The 18,486-nt window shown below is 40.5% G+C and overlaps 1 protein-coding gene across 2 annotated transcripts in view; it reads right to left on the reverse strand.

Moving 5' to 3' along the window:
• BLMH (bleomycin hydrolase) overlaps window positions 1–18,486 on the reverse strand; it is a 31,994-nt gene that overhangs the window by 6,365 nt on the left and 7,143 nt on the right. For both annotated transcript variants that reach the window (XM_077836670.1, XM_077836669.1), the window contains exons 5-11: window positions 14,663–14,751; window positions 13,524–13,616; window positions 9,651–9,806; window positions 8,937–9,095; window positions 8,764–8,831; window positions 8,078–8,195; window positions 3,963–4,032 (exon numbers count right to left, since the gene is read on the reverse strand). In XM_077836670.1, the coding sequence (XP_077692796.1) occupies window positions 3,963–4,032; window positions 8,078–8,195; window positions 8,764–8,831; window positions 8,937–9,095; window positions 9,651–9,806; window positions 13,524–13,616; window positions 14,663–14,751 (753 nt within the window). The remainder of the gene's footprint in view (window positions 1–3,962; window positions 4,033–8,077; window positions 8,196–8,763; window positions 8,832–8,936; window positions 9,096–9,650; window positions 9,807–13,523; window positions 13,617–14,662; window positions 14,752–18,486) is intronic.

The raw sequence follows: 18,486 nt of genomic DNA on the forward strand, positions 1-18,486 counted from the left end.
TAGGCATTAATCCCCCATCACAAAACCAGAATGCCTTTGATATATAGTTATGTCTGTCTGTCAACTCCCTGTCCAGGGAATGTTACAGCTCAAGACTGGGGAACCTGTTGGTCAGATTTTTAGTATAGCTTTATATGGACACAGAGTTGGAATAAAAAAAGGTTTTGCAGATTAAGGTAGATGTCCACTGGTAGAGTTGAAATACCTTGCACAATATCTGCTCATAGCAGTGACCAGAACCAGGCATAGTGTCAGTCCCTCATTTCCAGAATAAATTTCACCAGACAAATGTTGCAAAAGAAAGAAACAGCATCTGTAATGAGTGTTGTAGATTTACCACATGAAAGCTAAATGTAGCTTCCATGTCTCTGTAGAAGCATCATTTGCATAATATTAGCTACAGCTTCGTGAGATCCGACAGATGAGCCAACTCTGGTAAAGAGAGCTAGATAAGCAGCATGATGCTATAATCAGAAAGTCTCACTGTAAAGTGTGCCAATTAAGTTAGATTGCATTCTTCTTTCCTTCCCATTTAAAAAAGGATAAAGGATTTTTGAGATAAGCATGTGCTAAGAGATTTCTTGGAAGTGACCACTGCCTAATTTGGTCCTGCACAGCTGTTCCTAACTTGTCTATTGGCTCTCCTTAAAAGATTTCCTTTGCATATCCAGAATACCAGAGATTATTTCAGAACAAAAATGTTAGCTTCTTTTCAGATGGGAGAATTACGTATTTTGCAGCAAAAGATAAACTACACAGAACAGCAAAGAGCCCCTCTTCCTCCCAAACACAAACTTGTCAGAGACAGTAACGCTATACTTTTATTTTTAAATGGGGAAGACATTTCAGACTGGATAGGCATTTGACAAACTAATCCAGACCAGGCCCATGGAGAAGGATTTGAGAACAAACCTCTTAACATGGATCGTCTTTGGCTATCGAACCTTATGACTTCGGGATAGCATGCTGGGTTTTTGTTGAAGTCGGGTTCCTTAGGAATATAGGGGAGCAGGCACTGGTTTGTTGCTATAAAGCTATTAGTGTATTCTGGGCTGTATGCACTCATTCGCCATTGTAGGTTGCACTTAAATGTTAGGCAGGGGACGTTTATGTTTGTTTGGGGGAAAAGGTATGGAGCACTTTGGGGTGGAATGGAGGGGGGGGAAGAGACCATGGGCTTATAAGAATGGCAGATTTCATTAACTGATCCAGAATTTGTACACCTTTGTTTCAGTTAGTTATGAAACTATTTTTAAAATAAGGTTCTCTTATGGCTGGGCGAACTACTACTAGTACAAATCAGTGTTGCCCTCACAATGCATGCACAACCCTCTGGTAACTGGTGTTTGCAGCCCAGCGTTCCCAAGCAATCCTAAACCACCACCACAGTGTGGCATATGGTATTGGAAAGAGGAAGCGACAGAATTAGGAGAAGGGGAAGACTTCATAAGATAATATTTTGATTTCACAACTCTAATGCTTGTGGTCCATGCTCTACTGTGTTAGCGAAGGTGGCAACAAGGGAAGGTTTGCATGGCAGTTAGCACAGACTACCAAGGGAAGTGGTGAATTCTCTCTCGAGGTTTTCAAATCAAGACTGGATGCCTTTCTGTAATATACGTTTTAAAAAATACGATTACATGGTTGCCTGGGTGAAATTTAAAGGCCTGTGCTATACAGGTAGTCAGGCTAGATGATCTATGGTCCCTTCTGGCCGCAAGCTATGAATGTATAAGTAGGTTATTACAAAGCAATTTAGTGAATTTAAAAAGAAATCTTCAAGACTTCTTTTAGCATCCTTTTCACAAACTTTTTAAAGACTCCAACTACCTATCATAACCTTAAATGAGAACTAGGATTTACTTAGACATGAGCGGGACAAGCAACTTTTTAAATACGTCTAGTCTCTCGTGTGTATTGTATTGGTGGTCATGCTTCATTCCCGTCAACTAGGAGCAATGACCTGATAGGCAAACGTGCATATTTCCTGAAATTCCTCTTGGCAAGACAGATGTTTGAGAGGTCCTGCCCTCTCCACAGCATATCAATACACTCAGCCATAGTTTGGCATCACTACAAAGGAAAAACAAAACTGTCTACAGGAAACCACCAATAAGCCACTCAGCTCTGCAGGGCACCAGACTGAGTTTTACTGCTGCCTCAAATTCATCGCAGTCATTCCAAGATTTATATAATCCAACAACAATTAGAAGTCAATCAAGCTAGAGGGGAAGGAGCCAGTGATCTGCAGATTAAGAGAAATATTACGAGCACTTAAAATTTGTTTACACAAAATTTGTGCCACTGAGTTTGGTGATAGAAGTCAGCCAACATCCATTCATTATATTTTCATGTGGAGATTAAAAGATTTGCACTATCAAATTGCTAAAATAGTTACAAGACAAGGCCAAGACATCCCTCTAATAATGCAGACTATGCACTTGTATTAATAGTCACATCTGGGGTCCCAAAATGCCTTATGAACATTAATTAAATGAGGCCACACAGCATGCAAAATCTATGGTCTACTGATGGGAAAACTGAAATACAGAAGTTAAGTGACCAGCCCAGTCACACAGGAAACCTGCAGCAGAGTTAGGAATAGAACCTAGGTCTCCAGAACTCCTGGATTTGGCATAACCCCAAGACTACCCTTCTGAAAAAGTTCAATAGAGTTATGCACGGCACAGTCCATGTTATCTAATTCCATCTCAGAGGCTCTGGGCAGCAGGCTCTTTTGAAGACAGGTCACAAACAACGGAAAGAGCACAACTGGAATCTTCATGGTCTCCATGTTCACTGTTTCTGGTGGTTGCTTATAATGGAGTCATTTGTTCCACTGATACAGCAAAGCCAAGGTTGCACCACAGCATGAATTGAGGTTGGCACTTTAATACATAATTCAGAATTTCGATTCACTTCACTAGGAAGTGAACTGGAATACCTCCAAGTTCACTATAAGCTGGTTCCATTGTATAGTTACATCTTACTTTCCCCATATGAGGATTTTAAAATAAAAAATTCCTGATTCTTACTTCAGGGAGATGGTTGAGGAAGCCCACAATGCTCAGCCTAGCTACTCCATTTCTTTCTCCTGCTTGCTGAGTGAACATATTGTATGTGTCTCCTTGTCTGTTCATCTTTGATAATTACACTGCCCCTTACACCGCTTCTGTTGCCAAATTGCAGATACTGGCAGTAACTGCAGAAGGAGGAGTTCCTTAATCTACCTTAAGCATCACCTTAGCCTGTGACCTAGAGGACAATGAACTCTGAGAGTCAGCCTCCATGTATCAATCTGAAAAGATTTTTTCAGTGAGCCAGGATTTTACAGTGAGCTTGTAATTGGGGTCCATCCTGTATAATCACCCCATTCTGAAACATCCAAAGCATATTTTTTTGCCCTACTTCAACTGATTCTCCAAACAAGTAGATTTGGAACAGCAGCCACCTAATCGCTCCTACTGGAAATACAGACATTCATGGCCATCTTCACGAGGCAGCATTCAGCCAAACAGGTCAGTGTTGGCCAAACAGGTAGCACGTGATGCTACTAGGCAGGGATCTAAGTTCAGAATTATGCTTCTAGGCCAGTGGGTTTCAACATTTTCTCATTTGCAGCCCCCTACAAAAATTCAAATGAAGGCGCAGACCCTTTTGGAAATCTTAGGCAGTCTACAGACATCCCCAGAGTCCACAGACCACAGGTTGAAAGCTATTGTTCTAAGCTCCTAGACCATTGGAAACTGAGGTAGAGGACATTATTCTGCAACTTATCCGGTGGGACATGAGTTTTGAAGAAAAAATGACTACACTAAGATTACTACTTCTCTTCCTACAAGTAGGATGGTGTAGGATCTCACTTGGTGCACACTTACTGTACAAGGCCCTTTTCCCTTCCAGTTCATTTCCATATATGGAGTTTGACAATGTATTCATGTGACTGCTATGATTTGTGTTACCTTTAATACCACGGTCTTCACCCCAGGAGTTCTCCACCTTCCATTTCTCAAACGATCCTTCTTGCCCATCCTGAAGGAAGGAAAGTAAAACATGCATTCAGTGGAGAAATTCCTCAAAGTTTGACAGTCTACTTCTAAAATCATTGCCAACAGAACCACCAACCTGACAGATATCTTTGATGCTCATGCTAAGTAAACTGGTAGGCAGACTCTCAGAACAATAAAGTTTTGTGGTTCTGCTGGGGATTTTAGAAGCAGAAGCACTGACTGTTGTAAGAAACTGTCTCCTTTTAAAGTAATCTGATTAGTTGAGGTAATTATTCCATTTTTCTATTACAAAACACAGCTACATTGTGTTTTACAAGACTGAGTAAGTCGCAGTCCCTTTTAAAAACTTCTAGTACTTTGCACAGTTGCATTATAAGCATTCTTTATCTGTTATTACTGGACTTAAGGTCCAGAACCTATGTTACTTGTTTGACAGTTTCGCCGAGAACGTTTCTATTTGCAGGACTGTCAATGAAGTGAAGTGTCTTAAGTTTATAAAATTTTCCCCCACCCTCTTGAGTTAGACTCAAGTAATTCTAACAGATGAGAGTATTTGGAACTATTTCTAGAAACTTTGGTAAGATTTTAGAGAGCTGTTTCTCCCTTCCTGTGATCATCCTTGCTAATATGATTTGAAAGATGTTTAGTTTCTTGGATAACCTGCACCTTGCATATCCACCTAGAGTATCTAGTCTACTCAAGTCCTTTCCGAGTTAGAATCAATGCACGCAAGTCCCCAAACTAACATGTCACATTAAAAGGTACTCAAGCTCCCTGGAGGCAGCATTCCATCCTATTGGAGGGTGTGTAATGTTCTTAGCTAATGAGGAACAGATGTGCCCAAAGAGTCACTTTTTAGAATCAGCAATAAACAAATGGGTAGTTTAATCTAATCAAGGCAGAAGAAAATGCCTTGGGCAATTTGTCTGTGTTTTTCAGTGAATTAGCTCAAGCCATTTTATGTCTTAGATAAAACACAAGATGTGTAACTTGTGTAACATTAACACTTGTGCCTTCCCATAAGCCCTATGACACTTCCCCTATTGACGGGGAATTCCTGTTATGGGAAGGGGAGGAAGTTATTTTGGTGAAGTACTTTTCCTGTTCACATTCACAGCCTGGAAGGTCTTTCCATATACTGTTCTTGACTGCCAAGTCAGGGCAGAGCTACTGTAACTCACCTGGATACTATAGGGGCTGCTCACTGGGCTTTTTCTACCCTGATAGCCACACTTTTAACCTTTCAATGGAGGCTTCCCCACCACACACACCACATGACTCAGCTTCACTCTCCCTCGAGACATTCTTCCAGATAGGTGCCTATTAGCTATTTCACCACACTTTTTTTTAGCCTCCTCAAAGGAGACTTTCACAGCCTTCATGGGGAACCATTGCCTGGTTGATATTAAAAAATGGAAGCCAGTTAAGGCCCCCAAGAAAGGCTGTATACCACCACACAATCTCAAATGTGAGTCACTATGAGGCCTAGCTGAACTGTTTCAGCTAGTCTGAATCCACACTGGCTTTCAGAATGTTTAATGATCAGTTAAAGCTTATTCAGTTCAAACTGAACCAGTTTAGTGCCAATGTGGACTCAAACTAGCTGAAACATTTCTGCTAGATCTCTTAATGCCCCACAGTGCAGTGGTGAAATCTCCCTGGTTCAGCTCAGAAGCAGTGCATTCTGGAACTAGCGTATAGGTAACTGGGAGTCATTGCAACTGAAACAGTTGGGCATGGCTTGAGAGAAGGGGAAAATACAAAACATTCATTAAGGCAAGTGCGGAACCCTGAACTGTTTGTGCTTAAACTGGTTCAAGGACAAAGAGCAGTTCTCTAGTGTAGTCAAGATTGCATTCCATTCCAAGCTTCGTTAGCACTCTAGCACATATTCCACATTCTGGAAAAAAGTCTAGTCTGTTTTCACATCGTCAAGCAGCACACAGAAGCACTGAGAAGATAACCCCCATGTGCTTACTAAATAAGATCCTTAATCCATAGGCTTCCCCATAGCAGCTCCCATGAAGAACTATGAATTCATTTCTTTCCCTTTCTTTTGGTATTCTGCCCTCTTCTGTGATTTTCATGATAATGCAGAGTTAACTCTGGTCTTTGGAAAAAATCTGCCCCTTACCTCCCTTTTGTACCCACATCTGTATTACTGTAGTTACTACACTGAAGTTTTATACTTTTGGGATGAGGTTGGGAAAACACACTTTAAACGAAGACAAGGGTCCTTAAAATGAGATACTCAAGAGATGTATCAAAAGCACTAAGTTGAGTCCACTCAAGCACTTTGACAAGTAAATTGAACAAAAGGTTATGGTTTTGGAATGGTTTAGAAATACTGGCATGGATTAAATGTGCCTCTTTTGCAAATAAATTACATTGTAACATTGAGGAAAATCCCATTGCAATCAAAACGGTTTTAAAAACAGGTAAAAAACCACCAATGCTTTGATGGATTTACAACTACCTTTGAAAGCTCCTTTAGATTAAAAGTCAAGGTTTACATAAGACAACACGTTCAAACAAAAACACAACCTAGCTATTATTTTAGTAAGAAAAAGGCCTTCAAATTCTGGACATCCTCTAGAGTTAAAGCACCACCACTTCAAGACATCCATTTCTCACATTCAAGACCCAAAGTATATATAGTCTATATATGGGAATGTGTTTTCTGCTTAGCAGATCTTCCTTACATTTGTCAAAATTCTGGATTTAGGTGACAGTATAACAGAGCCCATGCATTGATTCCAATAGCCAGATTTGGTATGCAAAAGTTAAACTCTGATACACAAACCCTCAGAGGGTCAAAAATATGAGCTGCAAATCAAGGAAGCAGAATGTGAGGAAGGAATTTCTACTTATACAAAGCTTTTGCTGTTCCAAAAAAAAAAGTAGTGTGAAAAGAAACCAGATTGCAGCGTGAGTCACTTTACATTCCTTTATAAGGTTACTATACAGATATAAACCTGTAATCAGTGTGAAGTTTGTGTAAGAATTTCAAACAACTAAAAATGTACAAATCATTTTAAAGCTCTAAATTTCAGAAGTCAATAGAATATCCTTTAATCCTAATCTTCACACAGGATTAGTTCTATAACCGGACACCTGAAAAGCGTGTGTGTAAATTGTAGAATACTATTGAATTTTGAAAAGTAGTTCTGAGAAAAACTGATGACTCAACAATCCCATGTCACAACCTTGCACAAAGTCCTGACTCTCTGGGAAAGTTTTCATTAATATGTAAGCACTTACTTCTCAGACCAAGATTACTTGGTCTGGAAGAGATTACTTTTTCAAAGGAATCTTAAAAACTTGGACTTTGAGATTTCCCCCTACATCAGAACACAATTTTTCCAGAACACAAACAAAAGCTGAAAATTATGACCACTTTCAGGTATCCAAAGACATTGAGGTTCACATGGGTCTCCCAGAGGACATTTCTCTGGTTTATTAGCATGCAGTACAGCTGTTGGCAGTGTAAAAGTGCTAAGAGCTGTACTGCTGTCTTGGGGTTTCGATTCTTCTCTCTCTCATTAGTGGGTGTGTCACAGAAGTTGTGCGCTTCTGATTGAGGGATTGTTAGTTATTTGCTTGAACACCCTGCGGGAGGCAAAGTAGTACAATGCTTGGCGATAGACCTAGTCTAGATTTAGCAGCGTGCTGTGGAGAGGGATGTGCTATCACCTTTGATTCCCTGGTCAGTAGGAGAAACCAGAATTCACATACCATTTAAAGCCAGCCACTGTATGTTTTAAATTCCTGGAAAACACAAGCCAAGTTTCTTTGCCCTTCTCAGAATTTCTGGGCACAAAAAATAAGCCACTGCCTTGTTGTCCAGGATTGTCCACTTGTTTGGAGAAACTAAAAATAGTAATTTACCAACATGTGACACAGGCAAATAAGACATCGTAGGTATGATGCGCAGGTGTGATGTCCTGCGCATATGCTGCCCTTTAGCAGAACATGTACCTTGCGAACGAACCCTGAGCATATAAAACTGCAGGAGAGTTCAAATACATCTGTGCAAACAGCACAAGTGCTTGTGGAGGAAATCTTACCTTCTCTGTGAAGGCAGTGAGGACCATGGCATGGGTCATCATTGATTCTCCAAAGATTAATCGTTCTGCTTTGTTCATGTTCTTGACGGAGACACCGAACACCAGCTCATGATCAAACCTACAAGTAAGCCATACAACGGAGGTGAACATAGAAGGAGGGATCAGTAAAATTTAATGTCCAGTGATTTATTGCACAGGGCTCTGACATACATGTAGCTCCTTTTCAAATCTCAAGTTAGAATAAATACTAAGCGGGCCCGTTTTGGAATGCCGTTCACCAAGTACTAGGGAATTCAAGTAACTACACAAGCTCAAGGGATGGGCTGTGGAATAACCACATTTAGAGGGGTGCTACAAACCCTTCCTTTTTGCCTTGCAAGAGGCACAGCTGGGATATACTGCATCTAAGTCCCTCTCTCTTCAGCTAAGAATATTTTACATTAAAATTTCACAAGTGAATTAGCAACTGAGTACATTTTCAGAGTATCAGCATTTCAATTTACAGCCAAAAAAGGAGATTTAACAGAAATAGAGGTCCAAATGCACACTTGTCTCACTCATTTTGGGTAAAAAAATTGGAAACATTTTTTGGACAACATTTGTCACCGTAGCATTTTCAATTTGTAGCCGGATTGCCATGAAGAGAGAGCCCAGAAAACAATTGTGTTTTAATTTCCTGCACTTACACATTCAGGTCCATGATGCCCAGCTTGCTATAGAAGTATTTTCCAACATCGCATCCGAACCACACAGCCTAAAAATAGGAGAAAGTAGTCATGCCTAGGCCACATCCCAAGATAGACTCTTATACCACGGAAGAGGGGGAAAAAAGTGCCACTGATTGGAAGACGACACAAACCTCGCCATCTTTAATGGAAGCTGCAGCTATCTTCTTCAACAGATCAACAGGCTGGTTGTTGTAGAGTGTTTTTCTTCCTCCCACCACGTTGCCCAGGTATGCTACCGTGTATAGCTTGTTGTACTGGTTCTGGGGTCGAGGATCATTCACTAGACAAATCTGCCATGAATAAGATGTCACTAGTTAAATTACAAATCAATTGAAGCCTCAAAGAAAGAAGTAACTCTTGGTATATCAAATTAGTTCTGCTCTAGCTAGCTGACCATCCCATGCAAGTGAGGACAGCTTCAGCTGGAACAGAGGTTTACTGAATGCAACAGAAGACATGCTCTAAGCTGGTCTACATATCCTTAAGTGCTGCAAAGGAACATCATTCTATTCTAATTAATATTTTATCATCAAGGCCCCCCTGGCTAAGCCACTCGAGATCTTACAGCAGCATGAAAACATGATTCAATTACAGTTAATCCATAAAAAACTCATCCAAATTCACACAAAACCAAATGAGAGGCGCAGTGCAAATACAAAAAGGGACGTCTATGTAGTAAGGAAGAAGGGGAAATAAATTCAAGGCTAACTGACTCAATTGATCGCTTGCTATGGGGAATGTGTGAGGCTGTGTAAAAAACCCTACTTCAGCAACAGCACACTGTACTATACGTTTAGCATTAAAAGGGGCTCCAGATACAGCAGGCATTGGTTGTATTCTCCAACCTTGTCTTCCATGTTGAAGAGGGGTTTGATGTGTTCCTGGTAGAACTGCAGTGGTGTCACAGGGCCAATCTTGTGGTAGTTCTTCTCCTTATCTCGGAATTCCCAGGAGAAGGTCTCAGGAGGGGTCCCCAAACAGCTGCTCACTATTCTGAATACCTGCACAGGAAAGCCGATATAGCATGAACATTCATCCAAGCCTTCTGTCAATTAAGCACCAGAATTCTGCAGCTGGGCCAGTGATAGAACTGCCATTAGTCAATTGATATCTTCACATGGGGACCAACTGCAGAATCAGCCCCTTAATGTTTATATTTAAGACATCTGAATAACCCTATGCTGGTCAGTTTCCCCCATCCGGTACTAAGAACCCATGTTCTGCACCACCACCTAACATCAAATTAAAGTCCACAAAATCCTGCGCTTCCTCACCATGCTAGAAACACCACAGGTTCCTGCTCAAGCTTTTTGTGATTTTTCTCAGGCACTAATATATTCAATTCCCAGCTGTATGACTATAGTAGCAGTGAAATAAAAACATATATGGCTCAGCTGAAACACTGCCCAATCCTTAACCCTAGCAACTGCATCAAAGTGCAGTGAAACCTTCCCCTAGATAGAAGCTGTGTTTAGACTGTGCAATGGAACCAAAAGTGGTTACAGTTGAAGACCACAATAAGGACAGTTTTTGAGACAGAAAAAGTTGCCAGGCCAGCTGCCACCTTTCAGAAGGTGGCATATACAAATATTACCCTCCCTCCAGGTAGCATATACAAATATTGTTTGGGAAAGGGCTCTAACAACGTATGTCGTGTCTTATGGACGCCATAATCTGTTCTCCTAGCATACATGCACAGAAACGTTTTCATTCTGACGGTACACCTCCATTAATCACTTTTCCTTCTGCGAGATGATTTGGATTTCTGCTCTTTGGAAATCCCAGCATAATCTTCTGGTCTGTTTTAATATATTTAACAATACCTATATTTAGGGTTAAGTATAATTTTACTGAAGGGCTCTGTTGACTTTGTGACATCCTTGGTTGAAATACATAGTCCTTGATAGCTGACATGCATTTATTAATTTCTATTAGATTAAGGATCTTTGGCTAGATTTCAGGTGGACTGTATCCCTTTAAATGAACTTCTCTTTAAGAGGCCAGGTTAGTGGTGGTCCTCTATTATCCGACTATAGAAGTGCTCAACTTTTTTCCTGCCCTGAAGAACTTATAATCTAATAAGGATAACAGAAGAAATCAGTTCTTAAGTGGAAACAAGGGCATGGGCTCAAGTTTTTATTGGAGAAATTCCCACTTGTTTAGTTTTTATAGAACATGTTTCCAATAAAGGTTTTAAAGAACAAATTTAAATCCCTGGCCTCCTACAAAATGATTGATTCTCACACAGATTAAGTTTGCACAAAGATAACTATTGCCAGTGGACATCCCCATTTACCTCAGATGGGCCCGTTTCTACATCAATGGAGAATGCTTAAGGAAACCAACCAAATTGGTTCCAACCAAAGGATGGAAAAGTGATGGAGACGAAAGTCTCGAGTCAAGAGCAACCTTGCCTGAAATGGTCTCCTTGGCTTGTTTACCACCACACTCACCATAGGCCACCCCTCAGTATCTCCAAAGCTTCCTCTTTCAATACCCAGGGGACACTTGTTTCAACTAAGCAGAGCTTTCTATCACTCTGGTGACAGCTAACACCAGGGTAATGTAAGGACACAGTGGCTTTTTGTTTTAAACGAAAACAGGCAGGGAGAAGGGCCACTGCTGATAAGGTAGAGTCCACAAAAAGAACACACTGAAGCTAGAAAAATTCAAATAAAATCTAGTGACCTGAACTTGTGACCTCCCACATGCTGCTTTGATAAGGGGCATGTATCTACTGGAACACAAGAGATTCAGTATTCACCCGAAGACTATGCAACTGCTCAGCTTCAGATAAAGGATTGGTGCCCATGATAAGGAAATTGAGTCATAGAAATTTGCAAATGAACTCAGTGGAGATGAATGGTGAATAAATCTGGTTTGCCAGGCACAAAACTTGAACTCTAATATACAGAGAAATGCTTCTGAACAAGTGAAGCAAGACAGTATAGTCCACCTTTAAAACTGCTAAACGCTTCTGCAGGTTTAGAGTTGACAGCTGGCAATGCTAATTACAACATTTCCCAAGAGGAAATCCACTTAAATGGTAGTCAACCAGTAGTGTTGCAACAGGAAGAACAGGGGCTAACTCAGAGGAAGAAACAGCTTTTTTTAAAAAACCACACACAACAACTCTCCAGATTCCAACAGAAATTAGTGCGCCATTAATGAGCTTTGCTTCCAGTTTCTAATGCTGGAAACTAGGAGATTCTAAACAAAGCAAATGAAAAATGTAAATCTGCAATGAACTCTAGGTCTCTGCCTTTTCTGAATTAACCAAGCCATCCCAGGAGGCTTCAGGTTAACGCTGCAATTAAGCCCTCCAGTGGATGTCTGCATGCAAAGCCTAAAGATGGGAATCATGTTAATAATATTAAACTACAAAAAGGTAATTTGCAATGTACTGAAGGGTAGAATCAGTAAGGTAAGAGGTCATTTGGCCCCTAGCAGGGCATGTTTGATGGAATATAAAGGGTTTTGTTTTAACATACAAATGTGTTAAGAACACAGTACCAGTTTTGCTATCACCACATTTCTTATTCTAACTTTAGAACTGGGGATAGTGAAGCTGTGGATTTGTGCATGAATTGCAGCAATTACTACCAGAGAGGGACCCAGGAGCTATCATTTACACAAGGCACAGAAAAGAATTTAACAGGAAGCTTTTGAGAAGTTTGCTGAAGGGAGGGGAAGGAAAAGGAGATTTACATCTGTAAATCTTCTCCAAAAGAGCTGGTACAAGATGACCCAGTGGGCCTGTACCATCAGACACTTCTGACAGAGGTATATCCATAAACTTCTGTAAGTAGAGAATACTGAAATGTATCTTTTTTTAGAAATACACATGGCCATATACACCAATCTTAATATAGTATGGGCAATAAGTTTGCTGCTTCTAATCCATTACTGTTGGCTATTTGAAAAAAAACCAACTTAGAGAACCAAATAAGATGAAAATAGGGTATGGCATCTCTTGCCTTTAAACCAACCATACAGCAGCGCAAAGTGCTAACCTTTAAACTGTGGAGGGGTGAGAACCGGACAATGCACCCTACTTTAAAGCTAATTTGCACATGTGAGAAGCTGTAAATTCATACAGAGAGGTACTTGGATAGTTGGCCTTTAAGAAAAAGCAACTCGATTTCTTAATTGGGAAAGTGATTGCAATGCTGCATATTTAGCACAAAGTTTTTTCCATATGCTAACACCTGAGAAGCTGAATTTTTGTTATTCTTTTCTGCTCTCATGGGGAATTTCTGCAACACCACTTGTGCTGCACAACTAAGTTTACAGTGGGTATACAGAACATAGTTTCCAGTTCTTCTAGCCCTTGCTAGTTAGACCAGGCTGTACATATTATTTTGGTCTCTTGAGAACAAAAATGCTGGGGTTTAGAGTCTGTTAACTACACCCGGAAGAGGAAATCCTCAGCTGGTGTAAAGTGTCCTAGCTCCACAACTCACCCAAGTGTTTAAATGCAATGGTAACCCAAAAATGTAAAGAACAGTTTATGCAAGAAAACATTACTAAAAAATAAAAATCACTTAGTAACACTTCAGACAGTACATGGCCATCTGGGGTCACCCTGATTTTTGTACAATAGAAGGGGTTTGTTTTGTACTTTGCAGATAGTTCTAGAATAAAAGTAAGCCAGAATTACTTCATCTGTAGCAGCTTGCTTCTGCTATGGAAAGAATCAGGTTATATATGTATATTACCTCCTCTATCATAGTGTCCTTTGCAGCAGTGAGTTCTTCCTTAGTTGACCTACTTGCTACCATGTTTCTTAGCCGCACACAGTACTCCCTCATCTGTTTAAAAAGAAAAGGCCATTTTATCACTAATAGGACCACAAAAAGTATAGATTTGCAAAGCCTGTACATGTTAGGAAGTCAAGATTTGCTTTATGGATCTCTATTAAGCATCCATCACAAAAGGTTTGTTTACAGAAAAAAATCCCGATTGATACTACTATTAAGAGTTGGTTCTTTATATTAAGTTTTAGAACAATCTAAAACCAACCTTTCAGGCTGGTTGGTTTGCCAGGATTCAAGCTGAAGACTGGAACATGGCAGCCCCAAGCAACACCATTAAATCTCTGGTTTAATTTCACCATGCCTATTTTATTTACCAACTCATCTCTATAGATTTCTGGGGATTGTTGTCCCTTGATCACATGCTCGTAAATTGCCAAAACAAAGCTTTCACTGGAAAGCTTTGATTGCCATTTCATTTTTTGCCACAGTGGATTCAGATCCATGTCTGATTGCCTAAACCTGCTTTCTTCCTTAGTCAGTCACTTCAGTATTTCACATGGCACTGGATGCTTTTCCTATGCAAGCTGGTTTTGGTTCTATCCTAAGCTCTGTATTTTTAAAATCCATACTTGTAAATCTTAGCCACCATACTTGGCATCATGAGAGCCTTGATCTCTTGGTGGATGGCACAGTGGAAAACTAGCTCTCCCTGGATACATGAAGTTTACAGAAAAATCTTCCGCCAGCCACATAGGTAGAATTTTTCCTTTGGGAGTTAGAGAAATAATGACCATTGTAAAAAGTGCCACAGAGGACATTTTCAAGCTACTGTTTGAAATCAAGAGTTTAAAACCCTGCTAGTAGCAGCTATTCATGCACCTACTTCGTCTTTCTTTCCCAGCATTTTAGGGCCATTCCCCCTTTGCCTTTTAACCCTTACAAATGCAGTGTTTGCATAGAAGCAAGGAAGTACCCACACTGGCTTTTAATGCTTTGATCAATAAAGAAAATTTAAGGAAACTAGTCAGGAACATCTGGAGCTTATGGTTTCTTCCCATCGGTCTAACCACTGAGTTTTAGCACAATTTCAAATCCTTTACCTTATGATTCAAAATCTCATTCATCCTTCTGGAGGCCTCTGTGGTGTGAGATTCAGGGAAATTCTTCTTGGGGATAACACCATGTTTTTCTAGAAAGAAAAAGTTGACAAATATTATCAATTGATAATCTTGTATGCAGTGTAATTGTAGCTGTGTCAGTCCCAGGATATTAGAGAGACAAAGTACATGAAATATCATCTTATTGGACCAGCTTCTGTTGGTGAGAGAGAAGCTTCCAAGCCATACAGAGCTCTTCTTCAGATCTGGGAAAGAGATACTCCCAGCATCACAGCTAAATGGATGTTCCACCTTGTATTTAGCTGCGACACTCAGTATCTTTCCCAGACCTGAAGAAGAGCTTTGTGGGCTCAGAAGCTTGTCTCTCTCACCTACTGAAGCTGGTCCAATAAAAGATATTTGCTCACCCACCTTGTCTCTGATTGACAATCTTTCTATACGGTCAGTGTTGACTCTGCTCATACCCATGGGAAGCCTTAACTCACCTGATTTCTATGAAGATTGTCTGTCGCAGAGGTTTCTTATAAAAGAAAAGAAGCCAAAGGTTATGTTTTGTCTGAGTCTTCCTCTGTCTTTGTTAAGTATAAATTCAGCTGGGTTCCCCATAAAGATAGAGTCCTTCAGTGATCAGACATGACAATCTGCCATTTGTAAACTTATTTCTCCTCAACTAATTAATGTTATTTAAGAAGCTCTTTCACCAGGAATTTGACTCTTCTTAGATTAAGCTACCAACCCAGTTCACTAAAAATATATCAACCTCTTATGTGCTATACCACGTATTTGGTCTTAAGGTGAAGTGAAGAACTTCCAAACCTTCCCTTCTCCAGGGCAACAGAAAAAGTGCTTTATCCTCAAAGCTATGAGATGTAGCTTTGTAGTTGCTAATAGAGTAGTAACAGTTAGGTTAATTAATATTTACATTGTGGTAGCACTCAGAAGCTCCACAGTTCTAGGTGCTGGAACAAAGGTACATAGTCCCTGGACATGCTGCATACAGTCTAAGGAACAGTCTCCTTTCTGCAGTAAGTCTTTGCAAGACAATTAGGCAAGAAAGGGCAGGTAAAGGCAGTTACAACATTCCAGAAAACAAAATCCTTTTGTGCAGTTTGTGCTGATTTTAAGCACTCATTACCCTACAAGCTTATTACACCAGTGCATAGTCCACATGAAGTCAAGCAACCTCTGAATCCACCTATGTGAATTCAACTATATCTTGATAAATTTTTCGCTTAAAGAACAGCCCTACCCTGAGCAGCCGCCTTGTAAAGTTGGCACAGTGGAGTTCCACAGTCATTTTGTCTCATTCCATATCCCATTTGCTCAGCTTGCAAGAACATTTTTCCTGCTAGCCCTACAAACATCCTGGGCTCTGACAGCCAATATGGGTTCTTACCTTGTGCACCAGTAAGATTATGCACAGGTATAAGTGAAGGCAATTCCATTTCTCTGGATTATTACACACACGGAGTTACACATTTTCATAATCAGGAGACCATCAAGGTGCATGGGTGTGGCTCAGGGCCCCATTTGGCCTGGTCCTACCACAGGCAGTGCACAATAAGGAGAGAACCCAGAGTTCAGGGTGAGTTTATAGGGACAACTGTTAGACATTTTTACCAGTGAATGTTGAGCAAATCTGTTATGGGGGTGGGGGCTATTAGCCCAGCATTCTGCAATGGGGCTCCATGGCTTTGGAACTCACTTCTTCCTTTGAGCATAACAGCAAAACTGGGGAGTTTAACATTTGTTGCCCCATTTATGTTGTTTCTTAACAATTGGGATGCAAGAGTACTTTACAGAGTCTGTTTGACAACAAGTATCTTGTTGAGGGTGCCTAGAACCCGGGAGGAGTTCCCTTTTGGGTAGTGAAGTAGAAGTTTAAGTAAATTGGAGATAGAAAACAGTGAGGATATGAATACCCACATGTGATTTCTGTTTTAATCCACATACAAGAACTCATCCCCCCCTTGACTCTCCACTAAATGTTGGTACGATGCTTGCAGGAAGACTGTCATAAGTTTCTGGGTATGCTTCAAATATTAAGAGTTGAACTACTAGATTAGTGAATAATTAAGTGCATAAATTTGCTCCCACCTGTGGTTTCTACAGCCAGTGTTTATATTCTAAAGAAAGTTAAAACTGGTTTAGTCGGATTCCACTCCCTGATTTTAGGTAGTCAAAGCCATAAAAAGGGAGGTAATGACAGAGGTTAGCCCAATGCTTTTAAGTAGATCACATTTGTGGTTTGTTGCAGTCAGGTTTAAGGGGGACAAATTGCCACCTCAACTATGGCAAAACTAAAGGAAAGCAAGTTAATCTTGGACTCAAGACATGGTTCTTAGTGCTTATAATACTAGGTTTTTTTAATTTGGGGTATACATTTAAGTTGAGCCTCTATTATGGGGTCTTTAAAAAGTTTCCATGCAGCTTGCAGGGATTTCACTCTAGGTGCTGTACCCTTTAATTTCTGTTTAACCTCCTCACTTGTGTAGTTCCCCCTTTCTGAAATTAAATGCTAGAGCGTCGAGCTGCTGGGGTGTTTTCCCCACCACAGGGATGTTAAATTGAATTATATTATGGTCACTATTTCAGAGGGATCCAGCTATAGTCACCTCTTGGAACAGATCCTGTGCCCCACTTAGGACTAAATCAAGAATTGCCTCTCCTCTTGTGGGTTCCAGGACTAGCTGCTCCGAGAAGCAGTCATTAAGGTGTCAAGAAACTATTTCTGCATCCCGTCCTGAGGTGACATGTACCCAGTCAGTCAATATGGGGATAGTTGAAATCCCCCATTGAGATTTTTATTTTTAGAGCCTCTCTAATCTCCCTGAGCATTTCAGAGTCACTAGCACCATCCTGGTCAGGTGGTTGGTAATATATCCCTACTGCTATACAATTATTATTAGAGCATGGAATGACTATCCATAGAGATTCTGTGGTACAGTTTGGTGTAGTACACTTAAATTTTTACTTCATTTGATTCTATGCTTTCACATTTAGTGCCACTCCATCAGTACAATCTGTTAAATCCTTCAGATTGATTTTGTACTCTGGTATTACTGTGTCCCATTGATTATCCTCATTCCACCAAGTTTCTGTGATGCCTATTATATCCATATCCTCATTTTACATGAGGCAGTCTAGTTCACCCATCTTATTATTTAGACTTCTAGCATTTGAATACAAGCACTTTAAAAAGTTGTCACTTTTTAGCTGTCTGCCATTACATGATGTAATTCAATGGGACTTTCATTTGACTGTTTTTCCATCAGATTCTACCTGTATTTTATAATCTTCCATCCTTTCCTAGGACAGAGAATCTCCATTAATAGACCTTCCCTGAAGGGACGTCTCTGTCCGAACCACTTGCTCCTCTGCACCTGTTGGCTTTTCCTCAGCCCTTAGTTTAAAAACTGCTCTACAACCTTTTTAATGGTAAATGCCAGCAATCTGGTTCCATTTTGGTTTAGGTGGAGCCTGTAGAGGCTCCCCCTTTCCCAAAAGTTTCCCCAGTTCCTAATAAATCTAAACCCCTCCTCCCTACACTATTGTCTCATCCATTCATTGAGACCCTGCAGTTTTGCCTGTCTAACTGGCCCTGCACATGGAACTGGAAGCATTTCAGAGAATACTACAATGGAGGTCCTGGACTTCATATCTTCATAAATGATCTGTAGGATGGTGTGGATTGCACTCAGCAAATTTGCGGATGATACTAAACTGGGAGGAGTGGTAGATACGCTGGAGGGCAGGGATAGGATGCAGAGGGACCTAGACAAATTGGAGGACTGGGCCAAAAGAAA

The sequence above is a fragment of the Eretmochelys imbricata genome, chromosome 17 (assembly GCF_965152235.1).
Source record: "Eretmochelys imbricata isolate rEreImb1 chromosome 17, rEreImb1.hap1, whole genome shotgun sequence".
Classification (NCBI taxonomy): domain Eukaryota; kingdom Metazoa; phylum Chordata; order Testudines; family Cheloniidae; genus Eretmochelys; species Eretmochelys imbricata.